The sequence below is a fragment of the Lissotriton helveticus genome, chromosome 9 (assembly GCF_964261635.1).
Source record: "Lissotriton helveticus chromosome 9, aLisHel1.1, whole genome shotgun sequence".
NCBI classification, from domain to species: Eukaryota; Metazoa; Chordata; class Amphibia; order Caudata; family Salamandridae; genus Lissotriton; species Lissotriton helveticus.
This window is the reverse complement of record NC_136070.1, coordinates 733034967-733055308: the sequence shown is the minus strand read 5'-3', so window position 1 is coordinate 733055308 and position 20342 is coordinate 733034967. Positions and strand designations below refer to the sequence as shown.

At 39.9% G+C, this 20342-nt stretch overlaps 1 protein-coding gene across 1 annotated transcript in view; it reads right to left on the bottom strand.

The window, feature by feature from the left end:
* Positions 1–12908: 12908 nt before the first annotated feature.
* LOC144782948 (solute carrier family 22 member 6-like) overlaps positions 12909–20342 on the bottom strand; it is a 92571-nt gene continuing 85137 nt past the window's right edge. Inside the window, exon 10 of the mRNA XM_078662176.1 lies at positions 12909–15390. Coding sequence (XP_078518302.1) covers positions 15309–15390 — 82 coding nt within the window. The 3' untranslated portion in view covers positions 12909–15308. The remainder of the gene's footprint in view (positions 15391–20342) is intronic.

Below are 20342 nucleotides of genomic sequence, written 5' to 3'. Positions count from 1 at the left end.
GTAGCTCGACTAGTGGTGTTTGCTCATTTTGTCCCAACTATAACGAATCACTGGCACACATTCTGTTTGTTTGCCCAGCCTATAGAAATCCCACGACCAGATGGTTGAAACCTTTATGTCTCTTATGTCTTATTCTCTTCCGGTGTCCAATCTGGAATTCTCTTCCGGTGTCCTTGAAGAATGACCCGTCCTATCTCAGTTTTCGAAGAAATCTTAAAACCTGGCTTATTTAGTAGCATATGGTTCTTGACTGCTCTTTTCTAGCAATTTGTGTGCTAGGCGCCAGGAAACCCTTTTTGGGTAGCTGCGCGCGTTACAAAACTAATTTAATAATAATAATAATAATAATAAATATGGATGACCAGGTCGAGTAGCGAGGCACTTAGGATCCTACAAACATCTACTAAAGAGTCCATAGTGATCGCCGTCGCTAAGTACTTGGGCTGGGTGTGGGTGATTCGTTTGAAAGAGAGGGGCCTTAGATAAATGTTTTATGCTCCCGAGTCCTGGGCAGTTGTATATTGCACTTTGCACACTACTGTATTAACACAGAATGAACTTAAATTGACCTGTATGCTGAATCATGGACATTTGGTTATCTTAGGTGGCAGTCTTGCAGGAGTTTATTTCAGCAGTTTTTTTAGCTATTTATTATATAATTATGAATTTTATTTAGGAGGTCAGATTGTGATTTGTATAAGCTACTTTTATGTCCAAACATGTTTCTATTTTATATATTCTCACCTCTATGTACTATTGTATTATCTTTTGTGATTTTAAATCGAAATAAAGATTTTTGACTGACTGACTGGCAAAGACATAGATTTATTTTCTCTGTGTATCACATACTGTCTGATCCTTTTCCATCTTTGTGAACTTCATAATGTATTGTATCGTTTGGACCGATAAAATAATGTATATTGTATGGCGGCATTATTATTTGTATGATCATATATTTTCTGATAGTCACTTACATGCTATATATTCTGTAATAAATGGTAACAAAAAAAGAGTTTTTTCTATATTGATGAGATTTACTGGTATTTGAGTGCTCCTGACTATTACAGAATATTAGGTTGGGCATTATTTTTGATAATTCCCATATATACACTTTATATACACCTTCTTGCAGCAGAAGTGCTGTCTGTTGTAGCACCTTTCCCTTTTCTATTGACCACATATGTGGAGGGTTTGTGCAGATTGTATATTCCACTGCTGCAGATTGTAATAGTTGTTGTTAGGTGGCAACATTGTTTACACCCCGCTAGTGGACTCGATGGTTATAAAAACAAGTAGAATGATTAATAGTTGGAGGGTACATTGTGAGCTGGTAAATCCATAGTAGGAGCACCATTCTAGGTTCCTAGAATTCCCTGATGTATGGTCACTATGTTAGACTGGACAGAGTAGTAAACTCCACCACCATGCAGGGCTCAATCATACCAACTATTAAGGGAGGACTATCTGACCATAACCCTTTTTGGTCAGCATTGAATGGAGGGAACAGTGTGTCTCAGTCCCCAACTGGAGATTGCAGTGCATACTCCTAGAGGACGGGACCTTTAGAGAAACCCTGGGAGAGGGCATACTGAATTATTTCAGGGAACTTAAGTGTGCGTTCTCAGATGTCTGTGCAAATGGGAGGTGTTCAGAGTAACAACAGGAGGACACTGTACTAAGATAGCAGCTGGAGTTTGGAAAGCTATGGAAGTGGGACTGAACCGAATAAAACTGATCGATCCTGGTGTGGGAGCTGCCGCTGATTGTCAGCCCAGTGTACTGTCAACTACTGTTACAAAAAAAGGAAGAAATACACCCCGATTCTTGAGAGTTTCAGGTACCTCAATTATAAGGAATATGTAGCTAGGGCACATACTGAGGGATAAAAGACAGTACATGTATTAGCACAGCTGACCAGGACTACTCAGAAAGTTTCTAAAATTACACAGGTTAACAAACACAGGGGAGCCTGTTAGTCACTCTGGTGAAAATTATCAATTTGTTTCTGTCACATTACACTAATCTAATGGCCACACTAACTCGCATTCCACAAAGGCTGTAGACCCCAATTTAAGCAAAATGACGATCACTCAAGTGCTTCCCAACAACATAGAAACACTGAATCAACCCATATCAGGGGCAGAAGCCATATGCAATGATGGATTGCCAATGAATTTCTACTTGACCTCCTCTTATCTCCTAGTTCATGACTGGCCAAGATTGATTAGGTTGTGCCAGTGAATAGAACCCTCCCAGGTACAATCGAAGAGGCAACGCTGGATTACCACCCTAACCTCAGGCGGAATGCCACAGACATGTCCTCCTAGGCCAGGAGATTGTACCCCCGATGCTAGTCCATCCTGACCAAAACGCATATATTCCTAAGCATAACACTTCTTTGAATAGCTAGTGCCTATTCAGAGTCTGAAAAGACAAGACATGTCTAGGAATCTGGATTGCCCGTTAGTCCTGTCGATTGACCTCAAAGAGGCTTTTGATACACAGCTGGCATTATTTTTTGGTGCTAGTGGACCAAATCCAGCTTGTAAGCAACATACTCTGCTGGATTTCCCTACTGTACTCTTGTCCCACAGTCACTGTAGGTATTGGCACTGTATTAGCCACCTGTGTTTTGGGTACATAACTATTCAGGCTCTTTAAATATCATTTTCATTCGCCTATTGTGTCATATCCTACAGAAAATGGGCTGTAAGGCTGGAAGAAGTCTGGTAGGTGGGTATGGATGCATGATGATGGGATATTGGAATTGCTACGAGATAACTGATCTGCTGGAGTTCAGGGTGACCGGATGACCTCTTCCACATACAGTTGAACTATGTGGAAGAGGTCATCCGTTGTCCATAAGGTGAGGTTGAGAGTCCAATGTGGTTTGTGGATCCTATCTCGAAGTGGGGGTATGATCCTGTTCATCCAACTTGGCAGCAACAAGGGACTACACTGAGCTTGACTTGGTGAGGCTCTTCCAAAGGAGTGAAGTCATTCTGCTTTGTATTCCTGTTTCTTATTCTGTTAATGGCGTGGGTGATGGACAGCAGTCATGGGCGTATAGACTGGGTGAGAATGTGCCTGGTGAGAGGATGGAATAGGAGACTTTGTTGGATTATGAATGATGAACTAAATGAAGTGAAGGTTCAAGAAGGTGAAATTATTTAGATAGTGGATGAGGAGAATGAAAGAAAAGAAGATGATTGATGGCGTGAAGAGAATTTATGTGAATATGATGCGGAAAGGTCCTCAATCTGCTAACAGAGAGAGGGTTTTCAGTGTTTTTCAGGCAGCAGGACGAAAACAGAGCCTTTAAAAATTAGGGTCTGCAATGCTGACAGGGCATTTGATGCTGGGTAGAAGATCATAGAGGATGCAAAACTTTAATACACATAAGGGAAAAAGATGGGGTAAGACGGATGTGTCAAAAGGGGAAAAGAGAGTGAGAGCCATTGGTATTAAGGTTGTTGTGGTGGTTTCAGGAGAGCAAAGGCGGTTAAAGGGCATCATATATGTTTGGGATACAAGGGTTGGACTGACCTCTGGGCTAAAGAAGGTGGTGAGAAAAATAATGAGGATGCAGGAAAGGAGGTTGATTGTGACAGGGGAAGCCAAAAGGCAGATGGATGGGGTGTATGTGGAGGTTCTTCAAATATTATATTGCCAGGTATAGGCAAAAAAGGATAGAAAGAGGAAGAGATGAAGGTATCAAAATGACCTACTGTGCAATTCACTATATGTAATTAAAATATGAGGAATTTAGGGCCACAGTAGCAAAAGATGCTGATGACCAGATCTGCTCTAAACATTTACACTGCTAGTGGGCTGCCAGTACCATACTGGAACTTTCAGGGGCATCCCATTCAAGGTGTTGTTGATGAAATGCTTACAGGTCAGCTGCCACAGGTAGGTGCTTGCTGGGCAGATAATAAAGTATCCTTCAATAGGGAGCAATGCAGATTTAAGGAGGATAAATGCACCAAGTGAGTGGACAACACCCAGTTACTCAATGTTTCTGTCAGGATAGGGACCTGAGAGTGCCATGAAAAGTTGGTTGCCACAGCATGGCTAGGTTGGCGGTGGGCAGGGATTTTTTGGGTAAAGGAGCATATGCCAGTTAATATTGAAGTACTACAATACTGGTTGAGTTTGCATGCAAAGATTGAAGATGCAGAGTTACTGTTACAGGGGTTTTACGAGGGTTCTGGTTTGTTGTACATGGTGCCTATAGTGCAGCAGTTGTGGTAGAATTTAAGATAAGCTAAGGATCAGCTGGAGATGGTCCGTATGAAGCTGTATAAGAAAGTGGAGGAGGGGTAATGGAAGGCCTACTTGATGACTGGCCAATGGACGTTTTGAACATTTCCAAAGTATTGGTGTCCCAAAAAAGAGGAAGATTATTTCTGCCTAGTTGAAAATGTTCATAGCTAGATGGCCTGCTTGTGAATCACTTTATTTCGGAGATACTGAGTTCAGTGTAGTATGCATCAGTCAAAGATGCTGTGGAACTAATTAGGAGATGTGGTCTAGGGGCAGTTATGGCAAGTGTGATATCACATCATCGTTCTATTTTCTACAGGTGCACCTGAAGAGTATGAATTGTAGGGTTTATAGTTTTTTAGAGGATGCATTACCATTGGGATGTTCTCTTTTTAGCTCAGTGGTTGAGAGGTTTAGCAGTTGTCTTCAGTGGGTGATTTTGTTTTGTGGCTGGTTCCATGTCAGTGACTCATTGCTATAATAATTTTTTATTTACTGGGGTGAGTTTAGCTGTTGGTTGATGCTGAAGAACTTTCAAGGGTTGATCTATGAGGTAGGGGATTTGTGGCTCCTGATCATATATAGGGTATGTTTACAATAATGACATTAGGGATGGACCAAGTTTGTCAAGTTTATTTATTTATGGTTTTGGAACTCATTGAGATCCACATAAAAGAATGAACAAATTAAATACAATAGCATATAATCATGAGCACGATACAAAAAGAAATAAACGGTTTGGACATAAGTAGACATATATATAACCTTCTAGTATATCGCTAAAAACATTAAAAAAAATTATACAATTTAAAACAGAACATTTCATTTGGAGGGTTGTGAATAGCATCAAGGAAAGTAGTAGCTGTAAGAATACTCAATTGAAGACAAATAGGTTTTAACCACTTTCGCCTATGCACCATTAGGGCCGGGCACACGAAAATAACGTGATACATATCTTGAGTTTTACTATTACAAAAGTCACAAATAGATGAGGAGCCATACCATCTGGACGTTAGAGAGTTCAAGGGAAGTAAATCCTGCCTCAATAGAAACAGCAGACGCCGGACTCCATGAGGGAGATTCCAAACAACATATGATTGGGCTTCCCCCATTAAACAAGAGTCAATGGTTGGAGTAATACCTTTCTTCGCTATACAAACCTCCCTATTCATTCTAAAACATAATTCCCAGGAGGCCAACTTCAGGGTAGATTTCAGTTGACATGCCGATAGGGTGAATAAAACTGATTTATCTAATTGTAAAAGATCGGCAGCAATTCTGAAGTTCTTTACAATGAGCGAGTGTTCATTAAAATTTCCCAATAGATCAGTTTTTATAAGATGCCTTAAAGTGCCAGGTTCTCCCTTTGCCAGGTTAAAAACCCAACGCACTATTCATCATAGGCCTTGAACCCAGCTACTACGTAAGCGGAATTCCTGTCTAAGGGCGGCTGTTGAATTTGCTGTATTGACAGACGCTAGACTACGTAGAATTTTGCCTTCCGTTGCGTTCAAGAAGCCCCAATTTTTTATGTCAACTATTTCCAAACCATAAAGTAATGATGCTGGAATTTTTGCTCGAAAGACCTCCAGCAATATCGCAAAATGCCTACTACCAGTAGCCTTATAAAGTGAAATCAAACTCTTCCCTTGGACAATAGCTTTCCGTGTGTTATTAGCTATGTGTGCTTTTTCACTTAAATTACTAGTAACTATTTTTCCAAGGAAAATGTAAGATGGTACTACATCTAGTCTTTGTCCCCCCACAGACCAGTGAAAGTTCGCATATTTTGACTTTTTCCTACCCGTAAAGCACATTACTTTACTTTTTGCGGTATTTATTTTTAGATAATGCGCCTCCGCATATTCATATAAGGCGCGCAGGCGACTATTCAGACCTTTTGGAGTAAGATCCAGGATCAGAATATCGTCTGCATACATTAGGCATGCAATTGGGGCACCCCCCAAGATCGGACCTATACCTTTACTTGCAGATAAAACCTGGGGGAGATCAGCTATATACAAGGAAAATAACAGGGGAGCCAATAGGCAGCCCTGTTTTAAGCCATTTGTTGTGGTAATTACTCTAGAGAGCCCTCTTTCCCCGCCCATCAACACTCTGCACCAGGTATCTGAGTGCAGGGCTCGAACTAAATTAATAAGAGTGGGAGGCATCCCTAAAGCAAATAACTTTCTCCACAGCAAGGATCTGTCCACTTTATCAAAGGCTGTGGAGAAGTCGATAAAGGTGCCATGAATTCCCCCTCCACGAACCTTGACATATTTCTCAATTATGACCTGCAATGCAGTCAGATTATCTAAAGTGCCATGCTTTTGCCTAAACCCAGTCTGTTCATGGGGTAAGATTTCGGCCTTACGCACCCAATCGTTGATCGAGTTAAGAAGGCATTTTGCAAAAACCTTCCCTATGGCATCTAAAAGAGCAATTTGACGATAGTTTTGTGGCAAGTCTCTAGCTCCTTTCTTAAAGAGGGGGACTAATATGCTTCCTTTCCAGGAGGGTAGAACAGTTCCACTGACAAAGCATAATTTAAAAACTGGGAAAAGAATTTTGCTCCAATGCTCACTCTGATGTTTCATCACCGAGATGGGGAGTTCATCCGGACCCATCGCGCCCGAAGAACGCAAGCCCTTAATGGCTAGTTAAATGTCCTTCTCGGACGGGGGGCCATAAGGATGATTAACCTCGTATAAAGTATCATTGTCAAGGGGCGGGCCATTACTGCTATATAATTGCTCAATGTATTCGACCCAGATCTTCTCATCTATAGAAATTGGGGAAGGTCTAGATCTTAGACCACAACCCTCACCAATTATCGACCAGAATAACTTAGCTTGTCCCCTATAGGAGGCTTCCCGAAGTTTAATACAAGGAGTCTTCATTCTCTCTCTTCAATCTGGCCTTCACCCGCTTTTTCCTTCTTCTTAAAAGAAATATTTTATGATATCTTTCCGGGGTATAAAAGAGATATTGCTCCCTAACCAATTTATTTATTTCGATATTCAAATACCCGTAGACAGTTTGGGATTATTTTGGGGTTTTTTGCAGGATAAGATTTTTTTGCTATAGAAGTTACTGCTTTCAGAAAATTACAGAAGCATTGTAGTACATTTCCTTCCCATTGAAACAAATTCTCCACAGTGGATTCCAAAATATTCATCAAACTCCTAATGGCCCCAAAGTTCCAGTAACATCTCCCTGAATTGGCTCCAAAAGTTACCAGATCATTGTTTATATGCCAGGTGTCCACAGGGGGAGGGGGGTTGAAGTTTACACTAAGAACCAATACCTCATGGTCACTAAGTTCTGTATTACATACTGTCTGATCTTTCAGAAGATAGAAAAGGGTATTGCCAGCTACCACATAAACGAGTATAGATTCACCGTTTTTACATTTATGTGTGAAATTAGCCGGGATGTCCGAGGGGAGCCTTCCATTTATTATTATACTATCAACCTCTAATATTCCCTCCAAGAGTAGTTTCCCTCTCTTATTGGTCTTGATGTTCCCAGGGAATAGGGCTCGCGGAATCTGAAGTGATTCCTCCTTGAATTTATTCCTGAACAAGTCGAGGCTACAGTTTGAGATTTTACAATTGAAGTCCCCTAATAACAAAATGTGAGGAGGGGACTCGGAATCAAGAAGATTCTGTATAAAAGAAATAATTGTTTTTAAACCTACATTAAAACATGCATCCGGGGGAATATAGACATTTAACAATACAAGTGATTTCCGTGGGTCATCCTTAACTAAGTTTAACAAAGTTATTGCCTGGAACAAATGATTAGGGTCTCGGTAATAAGAGTAGTGCCATTTGAACTTGTTGGAAAGTAGGAAAGCCAACCCACCTTTGGCATGACCTCTCCTCGAGGGAACTGCACTGCCATCCAACACGTAGTAATCCTTTTCCGCCAAGAATTTCCCATCCACCCAAGTCTCCTGTAGACAAATTACGTCAGCTTCTAAGGTATACAAATATAACAATTTTTCGGGACTATTCTTTAATCCAGCCGTGTTCCACGAAGTTATTTTTAAATCAATGTTAAAAATTGGAATACGAATTGGGAGCGGAGGTAGATTTACTTGACAGAACACCAGGCAACCAGCTCCATTTGGAATACTCTTCTACCAGAGTTGGTTGGAGGGGTAAAGGATTTTTATAGAGCACTTGGCGTACGCTTTTCGATACACAGATTTTTAATTCCTCCGTTTTTGTTGAGGACCGCTCTAAAACGCCTGGAGTTACTCCGTAGGCTATCGACGGATTTGTAGGTCTTTTTTTACAGGTGTCCACTAAGAAAAAAGGGGAGACATCAATCCCCCTTATTTGTAATTCTTCAGACCATAGTAAAATATGATTTAATACTAGTTTTGAGTGAAATTTAACCCTTGATATCTTCCCAACATCGAGGTTTAAAAGTGATACAACATCTATATCATTTGTCTGAATTAATTTCAAACTTTCAATCTCTCGGAAACAGTTAAGAAGTACAGATCTATTTAAAATAAGATCCAAGTCGAAGAGAGGAATGAAATCTAAAAAAACAGTATCTACACTTTTCTTTTCAGGAGTGAGTAATTTAGGGGCATGTTCAATTGCAATCTTATCCGGAAAGGGTGCAGCTAAAGGATTAAGAACTGGTGTTGAGCCATTTGCAGTAATAAACTTTTCACCAAACCCAGGGTAATTAGAAGGCCCTAAGAAATCAGTAATCATGATTACTTTATCAGATTTAATTTGACCAATTAATTCTTGAGATAAATTGGACACAGAGTCTTGGAGAGAAATTTTTTCAGACAAAGCCTCTTTGTTGTCTTCAAAATTAATTTTCCTCTGTCTTTTTTTAGAGAATCTACGGTTTGGTTTCCTCTTTTTTTCTCTTTGCTTTTTTTGCTTGGTTATTGTTGCCCTTTTCTCCTTTTTTGGAGAATCTACAAAAACCTCTTTTTCTTTATTTGTTTGTGGTGTAAAAATTGGAAATAAATCTTTTTTTAACATTTTATCAGGGTCAGTCAGAGTTTCTATTTCTAGATCAGGTTCGGCAACACAATTACCGCTGGCAGATTTTAATTTGCCAGCCGGACTACTCCCCGAGAAAACCCCTATTGTTTTTCCATTGGAATCTTTGGAGTTCTTATTTAGGTGAACTAGAACTAAGTCTGAGGCTAAAGGAACGCCTTCAGACTCAATTATAGATTCCTTATTTTTGCTCACTTTCACGTCTATGTGAGCAGACTCATGATGCGAACCAGATTTGGTCCCATAATTACTTTTTAGTAATACCCTAAGTATTTGGGTTACCGTATCGAGGACACAGTCTGAGCCGCCGACAAATTTTTCCAATAATAATAAGATGGATGATAGTAGATGTTCTAGGGAGAGTAAAGATTTAGATATTATAATGTAATTTAAAGTAGGAGAACTAGGAAGAATATTATTCATAACAGGGCTGGATGAAAAATTTACCTGAGATATAGAAAACTCTGATTTATTAGAGGGAGTACTACTAAAAAGTTGAAGCCCTGGCGTTGCTAATACGTCATTAGTGTTAGTGAGATCAGAGGCAGTATTATGTACAATGTCGGACTGCTTCTTCTGAGTCTCTGTATCTATATCAGGAAGTATTAGATCCTCCTTAGGAGGTAACAGGGGGATATGTACTAATACCTCAGTTAGTTTCGAAAAGATGCCGCGGGGGGATATAAAGTTATTTAGTCTGGGCGCCCCAGAAGCAATCTCTACATGCCTCTGTGGAGCGTGGGAATCGGGAGGACCTCCCGCCGCAGTATCAGAGGAAGATTTCTCAAGTAGTGACTTTGCCAAAGCATCCGCCTGATTACTATTATCTTTTATTGAGAGTATGTCCTCCTTTACGTCTTTACCCTTGATTTCTTCATGCTTTAACCCCTCAGACAAAGCTTTGTCCTTTCCCCTTTCCCATAAACTATACAATTGACATTTACCCTTTAACTGTAGAGTGGCGGTATCTTTATTACGCAGGGGATTTGATTTTGTCTTAGAACATGACCTACCCACTAGTACACGCCCTGACCTTAATTTTTTTGCCGTCATTTTTAAAAATCCAAACAAACGCAAAAAAATACAAATAAAAGGAGAAATATATAAGTGTTGTAAAGCTATAATATTTTACACCAGGCAAAGATTAAAATTGAGTAATGGAACCATAAGATATGTGTAGAGTAACCTTATTTAGACCACATTTCATAAAATAACATAAACAAGGGAGGGGGCCCAGCCCAGCCTACTTCAGCCTCAGAGGGCCCGCCCTTTGCCCGGGCTTAGCCCTGCGCTTTGTCCCGCGCTTTGTCCGGCGCGCGTCCCGCGCCGCAGGTAGCTGTATCAGTTATAGAACCTTAGCCAGGTGGGGGCGTGTCCACGGAGGGAAGAGGCAGCAGGTGTGGGATGAAGAATTGCCTGCTGGGCCTAGCAGTCCCTCCATGAGATTACAAGCACAGCGCTGGAGTTCCTTGAACGGCACCCGCGAAGCGGGGGCAGTGAACAGTTGATGCAAAGCCCCTTAGGTATCCAGATGTATCCTCTCAATCAGGAAGAGCAGTAAAACAATGCAGTCTCGGCAAATAGCACACGAGGAGCGAGAGCAGAACGGGGATATTTGAGCAGCCCGGCGGGGGCGTGTCCACGGAGGGAAGAGGCAGCAGGTGTGGGATGAAGAATTGCCTGCTGGGCCTCGCAGTCCCTCCGTGAGATTACAAGCACAGCGCTGGAGTTCCCTGAACGGCTCCCGCGAAGCGGGGGCCGTGAACAGTTGATGCAAAGCCCCTTAGGTATCCAGATGTATCCTCTCAGTCAGGAAGAGCAGTAAAACAATGCAGTCTCGGCAAATAGCACTTAGGGATGGACCAGCTTTTGAGGGCAATGGATGCAAGAATACCACTTGACAACAATAGAGGCGACACAGTGGCTAATTGAGAAACTTTTACTTTGGAGGAAGGAAGCGACAAGGTCCATTTATGTGCTATTATGTCATCCACATTTTGTGTGTAGGGTGGTGAGGGCATAGAGTATCTTTTGTAGGAGGCTGGGATTTGCGTAATTGGAAGGAGGTTGTGCCATAGGTTGATGAAGTCTAGTATGGTGAGATTCAGTCTGAGGTATATTAATTTTGTAAAGAGAATGCATGGCTCCTTTCCTTCATCTGGAATGTAAAACATGTACTTATAAGAGTTGAGGGAGAGGATAGCCATGTTTTAGGGAAGAAGGATTGCTGCTAGGTTGTTGAGGGGCAAGGGGTAAGATTTTCTGGATGACAGGATTTTGATGGTAAATAAGTGATGGTTGGTCTCACTGCTGATCAACTCAAGGTAGGCTTCAGGGGAAGTTGAGGTTACGAGCTGGGATTAATCTGAACTTGGATGTTGGTTAAATTGTGGTAGGTACATAGAAATAGCGCATGTATATGTTTTGGGGTTAGTTTTGGAGTTGCAAGTTGAAACATAGTAAAGATAAAGGTTTGGAATTTTTAGGAGTTTGGACGATTGTTGGTCAGGTATATTATATACATAGCAAGGCTATATTTAGTCTGTAAATTGCTAGCCATGATGTTGGTTTATTGTGATTCACACCTGTCTCATTGAAGAGGCCTTTCCATATACTCCTGTTGCTCTTCTAGGTTTCTACCCTCTCACCCACCATATAGTGACCTCAATTTGATGTGTCATGTTGGTAAATGGTGTAGAAAATAACACAATTTGGTGTGATTAAAACATTTCATTTTAATAAATATCATTTCACAGCATATCATTTTCCTTAAATAGTCTGTCTTTCTGTTTTTATCAATAATAATAAAAGGTGTTGCATCTGACTTAATTTCAGCATTGTCACTTTCAGTATGGACAGACTAATCTCAGGTAGTCAAGATATTTTACAAAAATCAGTGCCTCATAAAGACTGGGCAGATGAAGCAATAATAGTCAAACTGTGATAAGCTTTCAACTATGACCCAGCCTTGTTGAATTTTCAGAAGCACTGGCCTTACATGTGACTAGTACCACCCCAGATTTAGCATACCTGTTAACGTCTGACCGGGCTCTTCACAAAGGTAACATTCACTACTGTTGGCTAGTCACAAAAACGAAGTGTAAAGTTACTCAAAAGTTTAGATTTACATGTCCCTGCCACCCTGAAATAGCTGAGTGGAGCCAAATATACAAGTGTAAATTATTACTTCCAAAGATAAACAGTACTATATCCAGCACCATACATGGCCATTTTTTTTTACATTAGGTGGGAATTTATTTTTTAAGTTAAACTTCAGAAAACTATATTTTATTTAATATACTCCAACTGTGGAGAATCCATATGGTAAAGTATAAGGAAAAGTAAAAAACAAAAAAAAAGTTTATTTAACAGGAAAGAAATTGCTAAAGTATTTCTATGTTAAATATTAATGCAAATTGATGTAATTTATTTATTTAAAATCTACAGCAACATTTTAAATACTACAGCATTATTAATCTACTTTTGAATTGAATCTTTAAATATTTAAATTAAACAAAAATTACTTTTCTGAAGTTTAAATTAAAAATAAATTCCCACTTAAAGTACAAAAATGCTTAAATGTTGTTATGCATTAATAATTATTAGACGTGATGTGCAGTATTCATAAACAAATGTAATTATATTTGAATCAAAAGTTATGGTTGTATTAATCGATAAATTCAAAAAATGTTGTTTATAATTAAATAATAAATATGTTTACATTTAGATATTTTTTTTATAACATTCAAATATATGTATTCATATTTTTAATTATTTTAAATATTTGAATTCAATTTAACATTATTTCCAATGGGGATTTATCTTAAGCACCAGTGTTTGGCCATGTATGATGCTGGACTTGCTCCAGCTCTGAACTGGAGTAATTTCTTACTGTTTTGAGGCCAGCTTTGGATGTAGTGAGTCTAAATAAAGTTTGAGAACCGCAACAGGCACAGGGCTAGATGTTTGAACAATTGTAATCACGATTACCAAATAGTAAGTTTTTTTGTGAATCGCTGTTTGGTAATTGCTATTACTAATGTACTAAAGTGAAATCTGGCCCTGATTTCCAAATGAGCCATTCCCAGTGGGTCGCAAATAGATGTACCTCATGAATATTAATGAGGCAGGTCGCAAGGGATGGTGCCCAACTGAGGTCAACAGGCGACCAGGTCTGTGATTGCTTATAAATAAAGCAATCTTTTTTTTCATACGCAGCCTGTTTTCCTTATGGGAAAATGGGATGCGTTTCAAAAGAAAAATGAAATATTTCAGTTTTACTTTTTAAGGGCAGGCAGTGGTCCTTTGGAGCACTTCCTGCTCGTAAAAAATATTTTTTCAATCATTCACAAACGGGACTGCATCCCAAGGAGACTTCTTCCCATTTGCAAATGGGTTACCGCAAACTTTGAATTGATGGTAAAGTGCAAATGTTTTGGGCCTGCATTTCGGCCGCAAAACATTAGTACATAGCATTCATATTCCCCTTTTGGAAGGGGCTTGTTCAGGCTGTGATTCTGTTTTTGTTGGCAAACTCAAACTATGTTTCAATAACAAGTTACCAAATAACAATTTAATGTTTGTACATTACAAAAATAATTTTTGTAGTCGCAAAAGGCCCAATTCTCTGAATCGGGCTGTTTGCAACAGCAAAACAGCTTTGATTATCTAGCCTATGGTCTTTTGTGGGAGGATGAATGTCTCTCCCTGAACCCCTCCTCAAATCTCTCCTTACTCCCCCCGAAACCCCTTCCCATTTATTAGTATGCCCCTTTTTCCAGCTACTTCCCCATGTCCCTTCCCACATTCACTACTAAGGGCATGATTATGAGTCTGGCGGTCCAAGGACTGCCAGACACATGTCGGCACGGTGGTCCAGCCACCGCCGCACCGGCAATTCGACCTTCCCATTACAAGTTTGACGGTCTGACCACCATTGCACTGCTGCAACCGGCAGGGATCAGAGATTCCTGGTGGTGGTGTAGGGGTCTTGAGGCCGTTATATTCTTGGCGGACTCGCTCTATCCTGCCAAGCATATTACGAGTTTTTTCTCTGCTACTGCTTTCTTGGCAGTTCCTACTCCATGAAAACTGTGGTGGAGAGGAAACAAAGGAGACCATACAGGGTCCCCTGTTGCCCCAGGGTCATGGGTGCATGCAGTACCTGCTTAGCATGGACTGCCTTTGATGTTCCCATTGCAGTGCCAATTTCATAGGACATGCCATGGGAACACCAAAGTACTGCCCGCTAGTGCCTAAAAAAGTCATAGTCGGGCGGGCGGTAAGCACACTGTTTGGGGGTGTGATGGTCCTGCTCCGGCACCGCCAAACTCATAATCAGGCCCTAAGTATTAAACTTGCATGTATGAGGATAGAAAAGATAGTAGATGTGAAGGTGGAGATTTAAAGTTGTAGGTTAATGAATAGCATTTGTAGTACTTTAGTAGTATTACGGTAGTACTAGTAAATGCTCTACAAAATGCACTTTGTGAATAGGCCCCGAATGTCCCTGTGGGCCAGCCTACCTCTAAATAATCCACTGCAATATGCCTTCAGGTCCTAAGTAAGGATGGCTCCATACACTGCATTGGCAAAAAGACAGATATAACTGGAGTGCATTGGACCATCACACCCTGTACCAACCATTGTGATACATAAATAAGTACACAATGCACAACAGACACCTTTGTGTGCATCAGCCTGGTTCGCCATTCTTTCTTTAGGAATACATTCTTTGGCTTTCAATATCGCTCCTGAGTTCCTTCACTCAGTGCATCAGTTTTTTTTTCCTACGGAAGGAATTTCGGCCAAGCATAAATAATTTAAATAATTTAAATAATTCTGGACTGGTGTTGCTGCGCATCATGTCCGAGTTTCAACTCAAATGTCCTCAGTGCTTGGAACTTATTTCAGAACTTCGGTGGAACGCAATTTCGAGCTTCAAGCGCAATTCAGTCTTTGTAACCATTGACAACGTTTCTGAAGCTGAAGTGACATTTTTTAGAGTTTTGTTGAGTCTATCACGTGAATGACGATTTCGTCTCGATTTTCCCGAACCGTAACACATTCTTTTCTTTCTGCCCTAAAAAGAGAAAAACACAGTTTGAGTTTCCTTCCTAGATAAATTCCGAACAATAAATAGGCCTACATTGAATATCAGTCAAGGTCTTTGTGCCTAGTGCCAATGCATTGCTTCTGACTGCAAATTAGCTGCACTAGGGCTGATGCACTAGAAAATGTTCAGATTACTTACCAATAATTTCGTAACTTCAATTCAATTCAAGATTCCTTGTCTACCTTACTGCAAAGGCACAGTAGGTTCTTCCTCCATCTCAATATGTTCACTGTTATCACCGGGTCAGCCTCCAGTAAGACGACAGAATATACATACTTAGGGCCTGATTAGGATGTCGATGGGACCGCCACCGACAGGCGAATCTTAGTCCCTACAATAGGGCCAGTGCCTGTTCATGCACTGCTGTAGGGATTATGATGTCATTTTTCAACAGCCTTTCCATGGCAGTCCAACCGCCATAGAAAAGCTGTTGGTGAGGGAATTTAGGGGCCCCTAGCAGGGCCCGACCCCCGGGCCTTTTATATGAGCCACAGGGAGCACCTGTGGTGCCCCCCCAACATCCATGCCCCGTGGGCCCAACACTGTGTGTTGTAAATGCCTTTTGTCATTGGGGCTTGAGTTGTGGCTCTTTTCCGGTCGCAGCACAAGCCTCAAGGGCAAAAGACATGTTTACGACCACCTACATGGCGGTCGAATCATAATTTGGTGGGCGGGACCACCGGCTACCTGTCAACTATTTCCGTTCCAGCAATGATGGCAGTTAGACACTCGTCCGACAGCCATCGTAATCAGCACCTAAGACTGAGAAGAGTGAAGAAATGAGATTACAGGTAATTGGTACAGGCATTACTCCTCATTTTCTTCCTCCACCCATTGTTTACATTTATGAGGATGTATTCAAGCAACTCCAGTTTTAATCAAGCAGGATTAAAATACCATCTTACACACAGAATCTGCAATATTCGTGAACCTTTAATGCCAAACCAAATCATACCTATCCAACTCCCCCTGGGACACCCCTGAGTATCTGCTAAAAAGAATGAGAGATCCCTTCTAGACTGACTCTGTTTGCCAACGGGCTTTTCTCTGCTACTGGAAAAGCTATAACAATAACAGACACACCCACCTACTCAGAAACTAAACAGATGGTTCAGGACCTTCTGTCATTCATAGAAAATCTACTTGTCAAAACACAATGGTGTGACACACATAAATCTCAACTGCCCTGCATAGGGATACTTCCCCTGGTGAAAACGGGTTATGGAAGAAAACTAGACGCACAATCCATTGACCCCCCTCTTTTTTATGCAACTTTGAAGCCGCCTTAGGACCAAATCCAGAACATATAAAGGATAATTTTAGTTGGAAAATACCACAGCCTCCGGGCAGACATGATGATTACCAGAAAGGTCTTTAGAATTAGGTTCTACAAGGAAACCTGCTCTAAGGACAATGGCCGGTCTGGCTGTAGCAGGCATCGGGTGTTTCCCCGGGAAGCTGGAAGGTTGGGGGCTGTTTTTGTAGTGGTAGGGGATAGTTTTGATACTGGGAGACGGTTTTGCAGCAGTGTTGCAATATTGCCCCCCAGTAACAAAAGCATCAGTGCTTCACGCCTGCCCCTTGGGGGGCTTGTCCAACAAAATTGCCAGGGCTGCTTTAGATTCCCTGCCCCGCCCTGCTAAGGACTTGAATCAGCTTGGATTCCTCGTTAGCTGCAAAAGCCAGAGGGAGTTCTCTGGCAGGAACCTCAAGGTAAGTGCTGAATGCGCCAAAGAAAATATTTTCAGAATAGTGGCCAGAAAATCCATGCACTCCAAAAGGCCACTCCATGGTGCTGTGAAGGCCCTAATTGTTACCCAGGTCCCAAAGGCCTTCTAGCAAATACTCTTATGGGCTAGTGAACTGCACCGGCCAACTCTCTGGACAGGGTCTGTTGCGTAAACTGTGGCCTCTCAAATTCCAGACCCTGACTAATTTCACTGCCAGATCTGGAGAACTGGGCACTTTCAAACAAACTGGATATATGCACTCAAAAGATAACTCTTGATGGCACATCAACTGGAACAATCCTATGTTCATGCAGAACTGAGCACATTTTCTATGTATAAACAGTAAGAGAGATTACATGTTGTTGGGTATTTTTATTAAATTAAGAAACTAATGAGGTGTCATCTATTTAATTTAGGACACTAGTAAGCTGTCAATCATGAATTGAAAATGAAAATGACTTTTTTATACATATGTCTAAATTGAGGGAATTACTGAAATTATCTCTGAATGTTGTTAGTTTTGCTCCTACGCTATTAATCGAAAAAACCTGGAAAACAAGTAGACATCTGAGTGATTCAGTAGTTACATTTGTAAATGCTGGGTGCTATCAGTTTTTAGAAATTATCATGTTTGATCTTTGATTTATGAAATGTCCCACATTTTAGCACTGATGATCCTAGTTTTGATACATATACAATTTATTAACATAAATATGGTAACTCTATGAGTAATGTAATATCGTATTAAACTAATTGCAAAAATATTCAAGAGACATTGAAGAAATCAAATTAAGTTAAAGAACTGGTAACCTACCAGTTTAAAAAAACTTTCCACTTTTTCATGTGGGTTATAATTAAGGCTCCGGGATTTATGGTATTTAGTTTTTTTGCCATTTCCGTCTGTATTTATCCATATTTATTTTTTGCTAATTTTATCTGTATTTATCCATATTTATTTTGGGTTTTGTGGAAAAAGTAAGCTGAAATTAGTATATTTCCACATTTATTTAACCGATAATTATGCACTCATGCTTTAACATCTGCCTGGTTTCAGTGCTTATCCATATTTAAAAATAAACACAGACAAGAAAATTAATGTTTCATGTCTGTATTTATCTGTAAAAATCAGTAAAAACGAAAAAAAGGGAGCCATAGTTATAATAATTAATTCAAGTTTATTGAAAAAAGAGCACCCTACTATGCTTTTGTTGGTTCTTCAAGAACAGTATGACCACTAAAGCTACAGCCTCCCTAAAGTATGGCCAATAAATGAGAAATATGAGGAAAAGGCAGCAATTCATAGAGAATGTCTATTTATGATCAATATTATTGTAAAATAATTTTGCATATTTTTTTTAAATGCAGAATGAAATAAACGCTATTGCATTATTAGCTTAATATTTTATATACATATTTAACTAACTAAAATATATTAAATTAAATTACAATTATTTTGAAAAAATGTATACCACCTCAAGTAAAATGTTATTCAAAATTACAACAACCCATGCAAATAATTAATTCAAACTAATTTACATTAATATAAATATTGAAAACCAAATACATTTATTTTCACATTACAAAAATAGTTAAACTATTTCATAACGAAATATTCATTTTTTTTATTTAGATGAAAAATTATAATAACACTAAAATAAATGTATACATATATTTAAAAAGTCCAATAGAATAATTTAGTTTAACATTATTCTATATGGGGTTCATTTTTAACCCCTTGCCTCCAGTATGCGCTGATACTTATCACGGGAAAATATCCCTGGAACTTAGCTCACCAAAATCCCCATTTTGCAGGCTAAGATTGTTTAAAGTGATAACTATTGCAACCAATAAATTTAGGACAGCTGTATTTTATTTTGGGTGATAATTATCACACACGAAGTCGGGCCCCTCCTAAAGAGTGCCTCTGTGTTTATTTTGATGAGTGTTCACAATCCCTGAGAGGGCCTCTAATTGTAGAGAGTCACAATTTGCAACCTACCTCATTAATATTCATGAATTAGGTCAGATTGCGACCCACTAGGATTTGGAGTTTAAGAATCAACCTATTAGTACATAGGTCGGTTATTAAAATACTTTACTGGTCACAGAAATACTGGTTGGAATTTGTTCAAGATGTCCCCTTCCTTGCTGTGGCTGTTCACCTTGTATGTCATTGCATACACTGGCAGTGTGGCTCACTGTTATTAACACAAAGACAGCATCTCCTGTATTTGAGAAACGCTCAGGAGAGGATATTCTTGGAACTCCGAACTTGAGGATAGTATTGTCCAGCCATGACCCTTTGATCACTGATAAAACATAACATGACCATAAACTGTATTGCACAATTTCGCAATTTTTAATCTATCACAAATATACTTTATTTGGTCACTCCTTATATTATTTTTATGAGTTCCAAATAGAAATGATAACTTTAAGAATACCTCAGCTTCTTAGGCAATATCGGCATTCTTTAATTGCGTGGTTGATTTTGATCACTTGCCTTTTATCCTTAATACATGATCAAACCCAAGACCAGTGCTGATCTTGAATGCACACAAGTGCAGTCTGGTCCTAAAAATATCATGAAACATGGTATCAAAGGCAACAAAGAGCTCCAATATAATCAGTACGTGCTCTGCTGTCCTCATCCAGCATCAAACGGGCATTATTAAAAATGGTAACTACGTCTGTCCCCCTGCTGTTTTACAGATCTAAACCATAATTCAATTGGGTCTAGGGTGTTTAGAAAAAATATTACCCGGGGCATGTAAGGCAGAGTGTCCACTCAGGGATGCAGCACTGATTTTGCCACCGTTTGTGTGATAATGAATGAAATGGCTCCTAGCTTGCCACTGCATACTCAAAGGGCAGTTTTAACACTGCTATTTCAACTTTGCAATTCAAACTAATAGCAAAGCCTCCATTTCCCTGGGCAGTATATGTAAATCTCCACTATGGAAGGCCTATTGAGCCCTAAGACAAGGAGCTTTGTATTATTAAGTAGGACATGTATTTTATATGTATATGTCCTGACAGTAACACTCCCAAATTGTCATTTGCTGTGGGAGAGTTAGTGGCCCCATTGGCTAACACGGGGTCACTGGCTGACCACTCAGCCTGGCTAACTTCTGAATGGGACTACTTAGATGGGTACTGTAAGGTATTGAATTAATCATGGCATTAAAC